The following is a 17,889-nucleotide window of genomic DNA, read 5'->3' as shown; positions in this document are numbered from 1 at the left end:
GCTTGTCATGCAAAAGCAGGAAAGGACAGGCTGCTGCCTTCTGGAGTCTCAGATCACTCAGGTGGAAGGCAAAGCGTTTCAGGAAAAAAACTGGCCCATTTTGATGGGGAATCAGGTACAAAAAGTTGTGGTACATATACCTCACATAGGTCTCACGCTTCCCCTCGCAGTGGCTCTGTTCCGCAGGATTCTGTTTTCACCTGTAGTAATTTCTGTGGGGTTGTAATGTGAGCAGCGCATGTGTCTATGCCTGAATGTAGTGGACAGCTTACCGGTAGATTTATTAATAAACAATAAGTAACTGCTTGCCCCTGTTTAGAGGTTATAAAGGGCCCAAACCAAAAGAGCAAGAGGAATTGAGTGTGAAAGTTTAAGTATGGTTTGGGTTCACAGCTGCCACTAAAGCTGGAAGGGAGCTCGATGATTTATTCCATTTATACCTGCAGGGAATTCCTTTCTGCACTGCCTACCTCCTGGTCCAGCTGTTTGGCCCACAGAAGTACTGATTTTAATTTCAGTCTTGACAGTACTTTAGACCATGAGTGCCTGCAGCTCATCCCTTGTGTTGGAAAAAGCCTCCAGAAGCTATGAAAGCGAAGCTGCTTTCCCGGTCTGATTTTGGGCATCCCTCAGGCATGTATTGAGATGCTCTACTAGCCCTGTTGGCTTGTTCTTCCCGTGCTCCCCAGTCCAAGCAACCCTCGCCAGGGCTTTGGAAAGGGTGGCTTGGCTAACGTGGCAAATATGTGTCCTGGCAGGAAATCCTCCTTTCTCCCCCCGTTGACGCAGCACATGCCACTGAATGTGATGACACGTGTTGTATCAGACGCACTGTATAAATAAGGAGACAGGCGTACATCTTAAACACAAGTCACCCTCTGCATGTACATGTGCATGTGTGCAATATAAACACAAAACTTGCAGGGCAGATCCTTGGCAGACATCAGCGTAGCCCAGCACGGCACCTGATGGTGCAAGGCTGATCTGCACCCGCTGAGGATTCAGGCCACAGCTGTAGAAACAGTATTTGTGAAATATATGAAATATTTGGGCTCAAACATAACGTAGTAAAACACACAGGCCATGCCTTTCAGTAAAATAGGGTCTGTTGCTGTGATGCCATGGAAACTCAAATGCTACAAAGAAAGCCATACAGGAATGAATCCAAATGCTGGTTGTGCATTCACCTCGGGAAACAGGCAGGCAGCAGAGGGGCAAAACCAGCTTGCCCAGAGCCCCTCTGTCGAAAGTGCCCCATGTGCCGGTTTGTTCGTGAGGTTATTTCACAGGGCTCATAAAACAAGTGTAGGGTCTGTTGGTGTCCCTCATACCTTAAGAAATAACCCTGTCTGTTTGAAGCATAGTGAAAGGTAAGAGCAGGGAAGATAAATAGTCTGTCTCCTAGCTACATTCTGCCTGTGGATTGAAGTAGATCAACACAAATATTTGTGTGTACGGCATGCTCCGGAGCCTGCAAATGCCTGCTGGCAAAGTGCAGGCAAAGGTAAAGGAAAAATGTGTGCTTCTCTTTAAAGCAATTATCCTTATATATTAATAATGTCATTTATAAGCACTCTGAGAAGTTAACAACGTACACTAAAGCAAAGCAAAAAAATTGCAAACGTTTAGTAAAAGGAGAAGGGGGAAAATGTTGTAAGTATGCCTCTTAGCACTTTTCTATGTATTAAAGCCTGTGTTGTCTCTGCGTATGATCCTCGTAGTCTATTTGTTATCCTTTGGGAGCGCAGCCCTCGCTGAACTCTGAGATTGAATCCGACAGCCCAAAGAATGCTGCCGTTTGTTATGGATCGGAGGCTCTTCCCAAGCACCTCCACTGAGTCAGGCCGATGCAAGGTAGCTGAATCTGGCACTACATCAATTACCTTACCATTACACTGTTGGCATGGCACTGAAAGCAAGTGTGAGTTTTCTCATGGCAGTATAACCCATACTTCCGCATTTCAGGGCTTATTTGAAGTTTTGAGGGTCTAATAATGAGAAGGAATACATATGTGTGTGTATATAGGTATAGATATAGTTGAAAGTATTTTTCTTCCTTTTTCTGTTGGTGGCATCGCTTTTGTCTTGTCTGCAGTCAGGTTCCTGGGGGCTGCAGGGCTGTGTGAACTTGGTGCAATATTTTGCCGACAGCACAGGCATCGATTACAGTTTTCAGGCTTCTCTGGCATCAGCTGGGAAACTTGTGGCTGAGTTGGGTGTCATTACAGCAACAGCAAGAAGTGGTCCGTCTGTCCTGCGGGACTGGCCCTTCCAGCTCCTTCCCAGTGCTGGGGCAGAGGGGAAAGAAACACCTTCTCTCCCCCAAGAGCTCGGCCACCAACTTGTTTGCCCTTGTGGGGAAGAAAGGCATGAAACACCCATATTGACCTCTCAATTTCTCTCCCACTGAGCGTGTGGGAAGAAATGCCCCACCTACCATCCTCTGTGCTCCTCCTCTGTGAGGGAGAAGCACTGTTCCCTGCCACTCGTCCCATGCATATCCAGATCAGTGAGAAAAAAAGAGAAGTGAAGCGCCTCTCACCTTACAGCCAGGAGCTGCCTTCCAGAGCAAGACAAGACCCTTGTCCAGGTCTTTTAGCTACCTCTGAGCAGTCCTGAGCCAGTAACAGGCTATGGGCACATCCTGATGCCAATGTTTTCTCCCTCTGCATATGAATTGCCTTAGAAGATCCCTGCCCACCTCGCCGTTGAGGGATTCAGGACTTCACTGGCACCTTGCTTTTCTGTGCTGAAAATTATCAGGGTTTCATCACACAACATGTATCCCAAGGTACCAAGGAGAGGAACGGCAGTTTTGCATTGCTGAGACATGCAGCAGGAGGGAGAGAGAGTGGGATTTTCCAAAAGAGGGCATAGCACAGCTAGAAATAACTGCCTTTAAAGTGGTGACATTTTTATGCATGGAAGAGCTAACTTAGAACATTTTTAGAGGTTTTTATAAATCCCTCTGAGCCCAGTGCCACCGGATTCATCATATGAGGCACCTGTTTTACAGGGAGAAGGTATACAAGCAATAACCAAATATACAGTTCTTGCACTCTCTCAAACTTTCCCTAAATAGCTCTTTTTGTAACCGCAGGTAGCATATGCAAAAAGCATGATGAAACCCAGAAAGTTTGGCTGCTTTTGCATTTCTGTCTTTGAAAGAGAAATGTAGGCTGCTTTTAAAAGAAAAGAAAAAAAACCCTGTAATATTCTCTTACATGCCCTTTCTGCATTCATGGGTGTGTCTTAATATCAGTGGTTAATTTTTGCAAAACAATAAGCCCCCTTTTTTTCTTTCAGCTCTCTGAAATAGAGCTGCCAGGAGCTTTTGGATTAAGCTTTATCAGGCTTCAGTTAGGAAAGCCTCATGGAGGTTACGTAGCCAAATACAACATACAAATCAAATTATGGGAGAGATGAATGCAGAGTTGTTAAATTAATTTTGTTTGTTCCAGCCCATTGGAATGTTTTTAACATGAAGAAAATAATTCTCTGCTGTATGGCTGGTCTGGCCAGCGCTTAGGACTGTATTAGCATGCTACATTTGTCTGCGAGTGGCAAACAGGTTTTCTCCAGGCTTGAGCAAGCCCTGGAAGGCAGGGCTAGCCAAGATGCTGGCTTGCCCCCTGCCTTCCCCAGCGGGCTGATCTGCAGAGAAAAGACTGTGTCAATCTCCCAGACAGCCCCACACATGGCCAACAGCTGGAAACGCCGGCTGAGGCTGCTCCGTGTCAGGTCAGAGGGCTTCCTCCAGATACACCCGTGCAACCCTCTCACTTCTGCAGGACTTTTCCATAAGGCAGGAGCCGGTGTGTTTGCCATGTTCCCAGTTCAGGTCATCCCCGACAGGAGGGTGAAGGGGGGGTTCGCTCCGAGAGGTCCGAGGCATGCCACGCTCAGGGCATCGCTGCCTGCCACGGGGCGTGCCCCGGGTACCGCGAACGTGCTTGCCTGTTGAGTGCCTCCGAGCTGTAGCCCTGTGGCCCCAGCGAGGTTTTTCAGCCTCCAGGACTCCTGGTGCGGGTGGTCTGCTAGCCAGGACGCAGTGGCTTCAGTGTGCCACTCGAATTACGCAGGCCTAGTTGAGGTATGTCTCTGCTTAGTGTTGCACTACACCGCAGAAAGACATCCTGAAAGACCCCTCAATATTTTTATTATCCGTTAGGATCTGAATTTAAAAGAGACCGTTAGTCATAATTTTTCTAAAAATAGCTGAGATCTGCTATTTCAGTGTGAAATGATACTGGTTGTTGGTTTCAGTTCTTTTTTTTTTTTTTTTTTTTTAAGCAATCATGAATTCACAGGGTTTGGGGCTTTTTTGCTTATTTAGCCTGGTTAAAAAAAAAAAAAAAGGTGAAAGTTTGTGTTTCTCTGTAGCGTGTCCTGATTCAATTCAGAGGAAGATGCAAACTTCTGCCTCCCTGTCCCAACCTCTTTCTGCATTTCTATTTGTCCTTCAGCTGCACATTTTGCAAAATCAGTAGAGGTTCTTTAGCATTTAAAAAAAGACAGACGAAAGCAAGGAGCCTGCAATTCTTTTAATCTTCTTTCAAAAATCCAGGGCACACAGAGTATTGAAAGGAAAATTAGATCTCTGGAAAATGCCAGTTGTTTTATAGATGGTCAAATCATTACACTTTTTTTCTTGCCTTTCAGACATTTGCTGTTATTATGTATCACTTTAATTAAATCATCAAATTGAATTATTGGATCAAATGTTTTTTTATTCCACTGTGTCCTGAGCAGGTTTGGTTAAATTAATAAAACCATATGTTTCATTTTATAAAAAAGATTTCTTTTTTGCCCATTCATAAGCTGTTAAAAAAAAAAAAGTGGCTGAACAGGGGAGGTTGGTTATTACTTAATTACATCAGGTACTGCTATGTGCCTTGGAGTAATTGGAACAAAGTCATACTAAGTCCTGAAAATTTTGTTATATTTACTGTGAAATAGCAGTATTGTAAATTCAGTCTCCTTTTAGCTGGCTGTGAATGAGGTTTGTCCTCGTCAAAACTTGTCTCAGTGAAGTCAGTGGGGTCACTCAGCTGCTTAAAAGTGCTCATGACCTTCTTGGATCGGGGTGCAGGGTCAGGGAGGGTCTCCTAACTTTGAGCCCGTGAGTCTCCTATTTACCCTTGGGAAATGCCCGCTTCTCTCCTCTGACTGGCATGAGCTATTCTGAATGGCATCAAAGCTGGCTGCAAAGAGTGGCATGGAATAGAGGACATGACAGTCCCCTTTTCCTAGGGCAGCTTGGGGTCCTTGTCTGAGAAACAGCTGGCTACCCATGGTTCAGAGGGGTATTGCAATTAAGGTAGATCTCTCTGTCTCTCATGAAGGTTAGCTTGTTGAATTATTTCTAAAACAATTTGATGCATGATTACTTTAAATATATAAATCTCTTCCTGTCCTCCTGGAGGAGGAGGACTGGATAAGACACTTAGGTCTGGGTAGTCCTTCACCCTGGGCTCCTGTCTCTGATGGGATTTGATTAGGTGGAGAGATAAAGGCTGGCCTGGCATTTTGAAGCGTAATTCTGTGACGACAAAGGGCTTCAAAGGGGGCAGTTATGATTTATTGGTGCAGTTATCAATAAACAGTGATGTCAGTGAGAATTGATCTGACTATCTCAGCGGAAAGAGGTGAGAGCACGGAGAGGCATACCAAGGATCATGAAGCTCTGTAAATTGTGACAACAGTGACTACTTTCAGCTGTGCCCTCTCGGCTGGGTCCTGGCCACCTTCTTGCCATGCTCTGCGGCACCCTGGCTCTGTGGGCTCCCTGCAGAGACCAGGAGGGAGCAGGAGGGAAGGGGTCTGCAGGCAGCAGACCAAGGTGTTGCTTCTGGCTTTGTGGCATTGACGGCAGAATGCCGTTTCGGTCCCTTCAACTCAGTGTGAATAGAAACTCATATTTGTTTTGTCAATGATTTGAGGCACTGCAGGGTTTGTTTGCTTTGCTGGATCATCCCTCTGGGTTGAGCAGAAGGATCTACTGCAAAACCGCAAGATAGTCACCACTTGTGGCAGGCGCAAACACCGAAGATCTTTCCTGCCCAGGCGTATTTCTGCAATACGTGTTCTTTTGTTCAGGCTAGCTACAAAATGTGAGTTATAACTGCATAAATGCAATTGACAGGTATTTTTCTATTGTACTGGTAATATTGGTGTTTACAGCATTTAATCATTGTTATTTAGGGACTGTAGCTATTTCAGTAATGTAATGCCAGAGCTACATGACCAACCTGCAAGTCCAGGCATTAGGAATAGACATTTCTCCCTTTCAGTGCTGCCAGGACTGTTTAGAAGTGAAATAATGGCCAAATATACATGCAGTCACATACCTGCAGAGTGCAAACAAGCTGAATGTGTTGCCTTTAAATGGAAAAGTCTTATTGGAAAAATAATTCTGCAAACAGTGTCAGCCTGATGGGCTGGGTGACACTTTGACTTTCCCTGGCACAAGAGACCAGCTCCTTTGCCACGGCACATGTGTTTAGGTATCATTGCAAGTGATCTTTCTTGGTTCAGAGTTTATAATGGGAGAGAAAATGTGAGAATCTGTCCTGAATTGTGTATTTTAAACATGATTTTTAAAGCTGGGAAAAAAATCTAAACTCTCTATGTTTGGCAAGCGTATGATGTATTTTTTCCATAGTGTATGAGTGCCATCTAGTGTTCTTCATTAGTACCCTGACCTTTACATTTCAGTGGCTTGAAAAGTGTTTTCTTCAAGCGGCTGCGAGTGGGCTGTGCCCACCCCACTCCTCCTGAAGTGTACGGGCTGGGTTTGCGCCTGGGCTCGCTCTTCCCTGGAGGAGTTTGGGTTTTGGTGTCCGCAGTCAGCAGAAGCTGTGGTTTCGCCCGCTGGTTAAGCTGGTCCCATGCTGACGTCCCCACCGACTTAAGCTTGAGTGAGAAGTAAGTTGTGCCTCCCCGCTGCAGGCAGGGTTAGGAAGGGACGGCTTTCGGAGGCTGGCTGGAGGGTTCCCTTGCCTGGTATGAGAAGGAGATGGCCAAGGGCCATCAAGTGCCACTCTTCCCTGCGCTGGTGATACATCACTGCGGAAGAGTTGAAAATCCATGAAGGAAAACATATAGAAAGAGGAGCATAAAGTAACTTCTGCTCATGTGCAAAAATGTACTAGGTTAAGAGGAAAATACTGACTCACCCAATAGTGTCACATTTTCAGAGGTTCCAACTATTTCCAGGGCCTGCGGAGCACACTGGAGCATTTACCCCCTTCATACGGCAGGAGACTGTGGGCCAGGGAAGCTGGGGCTCGGGTTGATTGGACTTTAATGTTCCAGTGCAGAACTCGTAAGAGACCAAGTTAAAGTGTACATGCAAATGTCAGGACTGAAAATAAGTCGAGAACTAAGCAACCTGCCTGCAGAGAATGGATTCTCTCGCTGCCTTTACTCTGGAGAGCAGAAAGCAGCTGCAGGTGGTATTAAATCCCATTGGTCTCAGTGGATTGCAGTCTAAGCTATTACTGTAGGCAAGGGCATTAAAGAAAAAACCTGGCTCTTAGAGTGAGGCACAGTTCTTCCTGTTTGTTTTCTCTCAGTTATTTAGGAGAGCTTCACATTTTTCCTTCTGTTGTTTAGCTTGCAGCACTCCGCCAGTCAACATGAAAGTGCAGCCTGTGAACAGGACAGCGTTACTTGTAACCTGGAACCAGCCAGAAACCATCTACCACCCTCCGATCATGAACTACATGATCTCATATAGCTGGACTAAAAACGAAGATGAAAAGGAGAAGACTTTCACCAAGGACAGTGACAAGGACCTGGTAAAACCACAGCATCAACCCCAGACATATGTATCAAGCTATCCTTACATTGTTATTTTCTCAGTAGAAGAAAGTAGAGGAGGAAAGCAGTTGTTGCCTTATAGACAGACTAGTGTTTGACTCGCAATGAATTGCTATTAAAATGTTCAGCATTAGTTGAACATTGCCTAACAGACTCCCCAAAACACTGAAGTGTGAATTTATAGTTTATGTGAGTGCATAAAGGACTAAATCTGCAGACACATTTTCATATACTGTTGCTGAGAAGCAGCTGGCACGGGAAATAGTTAGGCTCTGAATACCTTTTGGCTTGTGCTCAGCTTACAGATTTTCACATTAAAAGTCTGATCCCCCAAAATCTGTTCCTGGGCTCAGGCTTTTCACTGTGTATAGCCCCTTGCAGTCTTTGGAGCAGTTTCTGGCAGTAAGTGCTGCCAGCAGTAGGAGTTGCATGGTCAGAGCTAGAAGATTTTTGCGGAGTGGCCCTGTACAAGCAGTGGGACAAAAAGAGGGAAGAACAAGACAGTTCCAGCACAGACGGAAACACCGATCTATCTCCTCCATTTAGGATTTGATCTGCTTGTCATTCTTGTCTAAGTGGAAGCAAGTATTGTACCGGTCTTTAACATTCTCTCCATATAAAATCAAAGTGACATATTCAGGTTTGAAAGGCCTCCGTTTATTGTTAATCAAAGAAAGCCTCTAGAATAATGAAATCAGTAATTGTATATGCACATGAAAAATGCAGCAGCACAGAGTGTTATTCCTAATGACTGTTATCGGGTTTTTTTTTTTCAAATACACAGTCCTCTGGGCCCATTCAATCAGTTCTACAATAATACTTCTCTTATTCCCTTAGATGAAGATTCTTTTACTTCATTTCCATTTATATTTTCAATTTCCCCACTAGACATTGTTATCTGGGTCACATTAGGGAACGATGTGCCTCACAAAATCGGAAAGGAATCTATTGAAAGGCACCCAAGGTTATGATGTATTGTAACCTCTCTCTTGTCATAGCTTCACACTCTTAAGGGAGATTTTTTTTTAATCAGGTATAAGGAGGAGAGCCTTAATCAGCAAAAATGAGGTGGGCACAGTGAAAGCATCCTGTTTTATGTAAAAGAAATAATTAAAAGTGCAGGGGATGTGATGGAGTGATAGCTTGGAAATAAATTGCAGTGAGACCCTGTGCTGTGCAGCAGAGCTTGGAGGTTAAGAAAGCAATGACAGCTTAGTCTATTTTAGGGGCAAGAGAAGAAGGAAACTCTTTTTCAGAGGAAAATGCAAGTGTTCTGGCAGAGGCAGTTGGGCTGTCCCGTTTTGAAACGGAGCTGGACAGTGTTTTGCTAAACAGATCGCTGGTATTTCAAGTGACCCACACAGCTACTGCTGCTGTCTGCTGTAAGACATGAACTGATGTGATTGTGGACTAAGGCAACACAAAAGAGTATCTGGAAGGCAGCAGGGTCTCAGGTCTAAGAGTATGCGGGGACAGCCCAGCCCAGCCCAGGGTGCTGAGCCATCGTGTTACACAGGCCACCAGCATCAAATTGCCATAGCCAGTTTGTTGCAAAATATATAGTCAGTTTGAACATGTAGTGACTTTTCTGGGCTTATCCCATGTTTGGGACTCAGAGCTCCACCTATTAAAAAAATCTCATTTTAATTCCTGTAGGGTCAAATGATTTGAGGTTTAGTTTTTTTCTGAGGAGCGCAGAGACTTTTAGGCATGAAGACTGTCATGAGAGTAGAAGTGGGAGGTGTTCCTTCCTTTCTCACGGGCAGAGTCAGCAGAGTCTGGGTGCATCGCTTCGGCCTTGCCCTCTCTCGGAGGACCAGTGGATATTTCTATGTAGAAATAAGTTTGTCTTACATGGCATAAATGTCCTGTGTTAGCACAATGCTTTATATATTTCAAACTGATCGTGGACAGTACTGTGGGGGTAAAAAACTGAATAATATCTATTTTTTTTAAACAGAAGGCCATCATTAGCCATGTCTCACCTGACATCCTTTATCTGTTCAGAGTTCAAGCAGTTTGCCGAAATGAAATGCGTAGTGACTTTAGCCAGACTATGCTCTTTCAAGGTAAAAAAACCACATACACATTTTTACATTAAATGACTCTTTGTTTGTTTAACATTTTCTTTGCAGAGTGCAATATGGTGTGGAATGATTTCAGAAGATGTTTGAATGCATGTAGACAATGCTAATTTCAGATTGTGGCCAGTCACTTTTATCAGAGTCCTGTTTCTAGTGATGGGGGTTTGCCTACCTCTCTGCTGGCAGGGTTCACCAGGTTTTAGGATAATTCAGAGCTTTTCTTGGTACTAGTTTTTTAAAACAAATTCATCAGAGACTGCTTATGCATCAGAGGCACAGCTATAGCAGAATGTGAGTCTGATCGGTGTCTGTTTTATGTAAAGAGGAAAGGCGATCAGTACTACCTTGACAACCACATGTGGAGATCTTCAGGTTTTACCATGCACGCAACCTCAGTGATTTCCAAAACATACATATTTAAATGAAAGCAAAAGAACTGGATGCTAAGCTGTCATTTGTCATGGACTTCCTTTTAAGTTTATTGGAGAAATCTGGCAAAGCTGAGATTTGGTAGGAGAACTTGATGCTTTTTGGGTTTTTTAAGTGCTGAAGTCTTGCTCCTTCCTGGGAATTTTATTACTACTTCTTTTATTAACTAGGGCAAAATTCACCTCTTCTGAGAGCAATCCCTCCCACTCCAGTTTACAGATCTATAAACCTCGGAATGGGTAATGGAAGAACAAAACAAGCAGAGAGTTAAAAATTTAAATCCTTAAGATGAAGCAAAGAGTTAAGTCACTTGCGTCTGATGCTGTATATGGAATAGAATAATAGAGGCATTTTTCAGTGTGCTTTTCAGAAAATGTGGAGGTTTTAATCCTACTCTGTTAGCACTTAGCATCTGAAGGATATCAAGCTGTGGACACAATTTAGTTCTGTTGCGGTATCATGCCAAAGTTTTAGCAGCATTGCAGAGAAAGCAGAGTTTGAACAGGAAATGTCCTATCCAAGCAACATCTCATGTGTAGCTCTCAGTTGCATAGTGTCTCAGCAGAGTGGTTTGGACTTCCCTTTAAGTGCCAGGCAGAAGTCAGAAACTTGTGTATTACTGATTAGGGCTTCTTTCGGCAGATAACAGAATGGAAAAATTCTTTGAAATTTGACCATGATACCTATTTAATTAGAGTTAAGAGTAAATCATTATTGACAGTTTTTCTGGATACTCTTTGGGTACTCTAGCCCAATGCTCAAAGCAGTGGAAGTGATATACACACACCTGCAACAGGAGCAGATGTTGTGTTTCCTTCCATGTCTCCCCAAAAAGGAGTTGTTCTTCTGATCTTTGGCGGGACTCAAGATCTAACCTAGAAGAAGAATCCACTTGAGCTTTCAAAACGTACTTAAGAGGCTGATTATAGTTGTAGTTGAGATAAATAGCAATAAATAATGATGATGTTATCATAAGGGCAGAAAAAACTATTATCATCAGCTGCTCTTGCTTCCTGTGTAAGTCAGGACGTTTCGTCCAGCTCCGGTTTGAAGGAGAGCATGCGTTTTCTGGCAGTGCACTTAAACCGGCATTGCCAGGCCTGAGTAATTAAAGACAAAACAAATCTGTCTTTAGACACAAGTACAAAGTAAGGTGAGTAACACCAAACGAGCCGAGTTGCTTTTATCCAAACCGAGACCTGCATCCGCGTTTTGTACTAGCCATGTTCAGCAATCGTTTAGCAATTTTACCGATGCCTCCCTTCCCAGTCCGCTGACACGCTCTTGTTCTTTATTTCTCAGCTAACACTACTCGAATTTTCGAGGGGACCAGAATTGTGAAAACAGGAGTGGTAAGTCCTGGCCGTAAATCCCTGCGGAGCGCTGGGGGGGGCGGTAATGGGGGGCGACGTTCCCACCAGGTGGCAGCACGGGGTCGTACATCGGCGGCAGGACCCGGCCTTCCTCGGGGGGGGGGCGGTCAGAGCTGCCCCCAAAGGTTTTAACACAGACCTAAAATATTGGAAAGGGTTCGGTTTTCCAGCGGCCTGCCCCGAGAGGCTTTGACAACTGGAGAATCGGGTATTAAAAAAATCTTCCCAAATTTGTATTCGACCCATTTAGGGCGGATTTGTAATCTTAATGACAACTGTGGAAATAAATTTAATTTCTTTTACTAACTGTATGACCAGAAATATATGCAACAGCAATAGGGCTTCACACACAGCATCTTTGCTCTTCCAGTGCTTTAAGGAAACCTGCTATTGTGTGAATAAAGCCTTAACGTGCTCTTTGTTTTAATTTTAATTCAGGTGAGACTGTAGCAACTCACTGAAGCTGACTTTTGTATTCCAGAATCAGAAATGTTGATACATTTACAGTAAAACTGGAATACACTTTTTCAGTTTTGAAAGTACCTTATTAGGTTATTTAACATAAACTATCCATAACCTAAATTTCTTGGCATTCAGTATACTGAATTGTTCAGACAAATTTATGGACTGAATTCATACTATTGAATTTACTTTAAGTATATTGCTTCTGGTTTTATTCTGTTCCAGTTTGATATACTCCCTAGTAAGCAAATAACACATTCAAAGCTTGAATTTGAATGATTAATGTTTGTTTAATGATGTATAGAGGTATTCTAGACATATAAAATCTGCTGTCAAATTTTAATACTCAGTCCAGCTTTGAGACTGTACATGCCAGTGAAAAGCAAATCTCACAGTGCCTTAGGGATTCACACTGATAAGTATCCAGAAGTTTAGATGCTTATTTAAAGTTTTGGCTTGAAATCTCTGAAGCACAGGTTTTCTTCTGAGATCTCAGGTTCTCTATGATTGCAGCTGGTCAAAAATAACCGGAGGAAGCAGCCTTTCTTGGTTTGCTGCAGCATTTCAGCTACAGGGCCTGACCGAAACTGGGAATTGCAGAGGTGCAGAAATACTGTTAAGTTATAAATTTTAGTTCCAAAAATAAACATGTTACAGTTTTGTTCAGTGTTCAGTAGCACCTATTTAACCCTTGTTTGTCCTTGTCTGATGCGTTCCTTTCCAGCTAATGCTCCTCTTGCTGATGAATTCAGTAACGTGAGACATTTTTCAGTAAGTCAGAGAGGGAGCTTGGTCAGGTTGTCTGGGCAGAACTGCTGACCCTGGCTCTTCCACAGAATTACTCCCTGTCCTTAGCCAACTCACTTCAGTGTCTTTTTCCACATGTAATTCAGGAAGGGGAATGACTTGTCTAGGTTTTTAAGTATATACCAAGGTTTTTACTTCTGGTAGAGCATACACATGTGTGCACAGAGACCCATGTGCGAGCACGTGTGCACTGGGTTGATGTTAGAATAACACTGGCAGGGTGCCGAGGGTGCAAAGTCCATGGTTCATTCCCTGCTTCCTCTCAGCTCCCGGAGGGAAATGGACAGTGCCAGCCCTGGCTCTGGATCGCTGGTGGAGGCCAGGGAGAGCCCTGTGGATGGGGAAGGCTGAGTCCCCCGCTGGGTGCCACAGCCTCGTGGTCCTGGTAGAGGTCATGGTGACTGGCCGAAGGGCTCCTGATGCTCTCCAAGTCCTTCACGAGCACCTAGCTGGCCATGCAGCAGGTCTTTTCTAACGAGAGCGATGCCTCACTGCAGCACCAGTCCTTAGGAGAATGATGCTGATGGGTAAATTAAGGAAATAAAAATAGTACCATTTGAGGCCCTCACAATGTGTGTGGGAAGAGCCAGAGTTCCCTGTCAGAGCAGACCCACCAGCCTCGGATGCTCACGTTGGCAGCACAGCCCTTATTTTGGGATGGCCCTTACGTAACGCTGTATTTTTAAACTTCTATATTCTGAGGATTAAAGCACTGTGAGTAATGCAGCTAAACTCCTTAAACTCCTTTACATCCTCCTCACCCCTGAGAGGAAACGTTACTCACAAGTCACCAGTGACGTGGGTGGAGGAGGTCCCACTGTAAAATAAAGATAAGAATAAAGAGGGTTTTGATGCTAATGATTGTTCGGAAGGGGTGAATGCAGGGAGGTTTCCTCCCTTTGTGGTTTGCCATGTAGCTCTGTGGCATGTCCCGTTCCTGACTCAGCCCTGCATCCAGGTGGTGTAAGTCTCTCTTTTTAAGAGAACAGCAACCAGAATGGCATGTGTGTGGAAAGGGAGGGAAAAAGCAAAAGAAAAATGACCCCAGGTAGCTTGGGGCCCCTGCTGATGCTCTCTGCTGTGTTTTCTTCCCCTCTGCTGCCGGTGACCCCCTGAAGCCCACGGCATCTCCTGCCTCCTCAGCCGACATGGCTCCCATCAGCTCCGGCTCCTCCACCTGGACCTCCTCGGGGCTCCCCTTCTCCTTCGTGTCCATGGCCACAGGGATGGGGCCTTCCTCCAGCGGCAGCCAGGCCACCGTGGCCTCAGTGGTGACCAGCACCTTGCTGGCAGGGCTGGGCTTCAGCGGTGGTGGCATCTCCTCCTTCCCCAGCAGCGTGTGGCCCACCCGGCTCCCCGCGGCGGCCGCCCCCAGCAAGCAGGCGGGACGGTCGGTGGTGGCCGCCACCGAGGCCGCCGCCGCCTCCCCGGGGCCAGAGCGGGACTCGGCGCTGACAAAGGACAGCGAGGGAGCCGAGGAGGGGGAGAAGGACGAAAAGAGTGAAAGCGAGGATGGGGAGCGGGAGCACGAGGAAGAGGAAGAAAAGGATGCCGAGAAGAAGGAGAAAAACAAGGCGACGGCGGCCACGGAGGCGCGCAATAGCACGGAGCCCAACGTGGCCACGGCTTCCCCCAACCGGACTGCCGAGGAGGAAGGAAATAAAACCATATCGGGTGAAGAGCCAAACCAAAATGTTGCCCCCACGGCTGGAGGTCCCCAGGAGGAGAGCTTTGCCGAAGCAGACACTCAGCCCCAGCCGCTCCCTTCCACCCAAGTGCCACCAGCGTTCACCAACGAACTTTACCTGGGGAAGATCCCGAGAAGACCGGAGACAACAAGAAAACCTCCTCCAAAGGAGGACAGGTTTCCAGAGGAATACCCCTCAGATAACAAATTCATCACCATTAACCCAGGTGAGTGACCTCCGGGGAAACCGTTTTTACCAGCATGAGGCTGTCAGGAAATGATACAATCCAGATTCCTTACTGATTTCCAGTAGATAAAACATTTTTGTGGTGCCTGGCTTCATCCAATGGGCAGGTCCTCACAGCACCCAACCCGCAAATCGTTACTGGGGGGAGTAGAGGGGAAGGATCATCCTTTTATGTTATTGGGACAGACTCATGGTCCTTGTAGCTTGCTAGAAGAGAAAATTTGGGAAAATGTTAACCCCCAACATACTGCCTTAAGAATTTTGGTTTTAAAAAAAAAAAAGGAGAGGAGAATGCAGTGAACTATAGCTGTGAAATTAATTTGGAAGAGCGGTTGCTGTGCCGAACTGGTGTTTCATGGGAAGGTTGCTATATATGTTGTAAGCTAATTTAGTTTATCTGCAGGATTCTCCCTGATTGGGTTTTGAGATAGTCTCCCAAATACAGGATCATCGCTTGTTTATTTCTCACCACAAAACCTACATACTCTGATCTTCCAAGGCAAAGCACCTTTTGCGCTAGGGTTACCTTTTTTTCCAGGCAGTGTTCACATATTTTCCATGTTTGTCCTGATGAGAATTACCAGTGCTCTTGTACACGCCAACTCTGGATGTATGTACCAACTCTACAGTACGTACGCAGCAAATACAACCTTTTGGAAGCATGCCCAGGTGATCTGCATGTGCACCAAGTCCTGTGTGGTCAGGATTTGCTCCACAGGCCTATGCAAACTGGTATCTCATGGTGCTCCCAACTTGCTGTGCAGAAAGTCCAGTGCATATGCACTTGTTCCTGCTTGGGGAGCTCCAGGCACTGGTGAGGAAAATGGATCTTATAACTGCAAGGAGCAAATGGAGTACATGTGTATGGATTTATTTGCAGAGTAAGGACTGAGATTTAGATATGGCGACAAGTTTATCTGAGTGATTATGTGTATTACCACAGCATTCATAAGATAGTGCACATTTTTTTGTTCAGTTTTTTTTAGTGTTATTGTTTATTTTGCTAATCTAGAGACTGTTTTGTAATTTTGTTTTTCCATCAAAGCTGTTCTAGAGTACGCGTACTGTGAAAAAACCTTACATATTTATTTTTCCCTACATTTTTAAGCACAAAAATGCAGACATTGTGCACTCAGTTATAGCTCAGAACAAATTTAAAAAACAAAGCTAAATCCAATCTTTAATAACATTTTTTACAGAAATACTGACCTGACTCTAATGCTGTGAATCATAACTGTTCTGTAAGCGAACAGATTAACAATGCAGAAGCAAGAAACCTGCACCAGGTTGTGCCTATTTTTTTTAAATACCCTGCTGTTTTTCTTACTCCTCAACTGGAAATCTTCTTCAAAGTCCAGTGCTCCCACTGAATATGATCTGAGGTGCCTGTCAGGCAGCTTTCAACATGCCACTTGCCCTAATCACCTTTTTATTAGGAAGGGGGAAACTTATCCTAGCCATGCTTTGCAATGTTGGGAGAAAGCATTCAGCACCATTTAGGCTCAAACCCCAGCAATTCAATCTGCCTGGGTAAACCTGCCTCTGAAATAGTTGTCTTTGGTTCTTCCTGCCTTCTGCTTCTCTGTTTCTCATGTGCCAGTTCCTTGGATGGCCCAAGGACAACGTCCTTTATATAAGACCTAGAAAGGGCCTCATGGCTTATTCTCAGCCTAATAAATTGGAGGAAAGATGGATAGTTGTTCATGTTTCTTAATTCATGACAAAGGGATTGTTATTAGATTGGTTTTTATTCCGTGGTGAAGTTAAGATGAAAAAGATGAAAATCAATGAGATGGGGAAGTATTGTTAATATTGCTAAGAAGTACTTGATGGTTATCATGAATTGTATCCCCTTAGTCTGTAGTGATTTCTGTCTCTTTAGCATGCAGAGAAATATTACTGAAAGTGGTTCAGTACAGCTTTGCCTCCTACTACACAGCCTCTTTCAAGAGCTCTGCTCACTTGCATGCTTGGAGGCTCGAAGTGACCCTGTCTGAAGACTGCACGCAAAGACGATCAGTCTTGAAAGGACTCTGCAAATTAGGTTTTCCATGCTTATATATGGAGGGAGGACAACTTACTAAGATCACTGTGTCTTACAAAAATGGCTTCCATGTGTAAGAAATGACATCTGAAATAACCAGCACATGTTAGCTGGGGGAAAAGATAAGTGAAAGGGTTGCCTGTTTCGCCCAAATTAACCTTAGTTAAATCTTAGTCAAACCTCTGGTGACATACCCGGGATGAGGAGAAGGAATTGTACCATATATTCAGCTTCCCAGACAAGCCTCTCGCGGGCCCCTCAGTGCGCTGAAGAGTACACTCAGCAGCAAAAGGGCTGGGAATGGTTATTCAGAGATGAAGAAGGGCCCATTTGTGCCATTTTCCTTGGGGTAGAGGTTCATTCCCTGTCCTTGACCTCCAGGTGGAAGAAGTTAGGTTGGTCACAAACCTGGTGACTCCCTGTCCAGACGTTGGGAAGGGTCAGTGTTTTTAAACTCTGAGAAGATTTTAAGATGTCTCTTACTGGCTTTGGGACAGAGGCTTCCAGCCTGAATCTCTTTATACCAGATATGAGGACCTCGTCCTTCAAAGTCTCTTCAGGCAAGTCCTTCTTTTCTTTGCATCTCATGTCACCAAGCTTCTGCAGTGGATAGCTGAGGTTTACCTAACCTGGAACTTGCCCAAGTATTTTACTAGATGTGTCTAAGTAAGGCCTGGCTGGCCTGCTAGAAGTGCTACTCCTGTGAGAAGACTCTTGGGAATGCAGGAGAAGATCCAGGCTGGATCTAGGTTACCAAAGACACATGCCAGCAAAACCACAGCTGGTGAATCGAATCAATCAAACACTAGCACAAAGCCTAAGACTAGTTGCTTCATCTTAATTGTTTTCCACAGTAATATGGAAATTTGCAATTCATACAGACAGACCTGACATACCTCATGCAAGGAGTTGAGTTCAATGAAACTCCAGAC

The 17,889-nt window shown here is 44.8% G+C and overlaps 1 protein-coding gene across 1 annotated transcript in view; it reads left to right on the top strand.

Moving 5' to 3' along the window:
• Nucleotides 1-17,889, top strand: part of PTPRG (protein tyrosine phosphatase, receptor type, G) — a 412,490-nt gene that overhangs the window by 321,929 nt on the left and 72,672 nt on the right. The window contains exons 9-12 of the mRNA XM_010571016.1: nt 7,618-7,802; nt 9,785-9,893; nt 11,640-11,689; nt 14,098-14,893. Coding sequence (XP_010569318.1) covers nt 7,618-7,802; nt 9,785-9,893; nt 11,640-11,689; nt 14,098-14,893 — 1,140 coding nt within the window. The remainder of the gene's footprint in view (nt 1-7,617; nt 7,803-9,784; nt 9,894-11,639; nt 11,690-14,097; nt 14,894-17,889) is intronic.

This window comes from Haliaeetus leucocephalus, unplaced genomic scaffold (assembly GCF_000737465.1).
Source record: "Haliaeetus leucocephalus isolate CR32 unplaced genomic scaffold, Haliaeetus_leucocephalus-4.0 Scaffold2, whole genome shotgun sequence".
In the NCBI taxonomy this organism is placed as follows: Eukaryota; Metazoa; Chordata; class Aves; order Accipitriformes; family Accipitridae; genus Haliaeetus; species Haliaeetus leucocephalus.
Note: the sequence above shows the minus strand (reverse complement) of the source record. Positions and strands in the feature narration are given on the sequence as shown.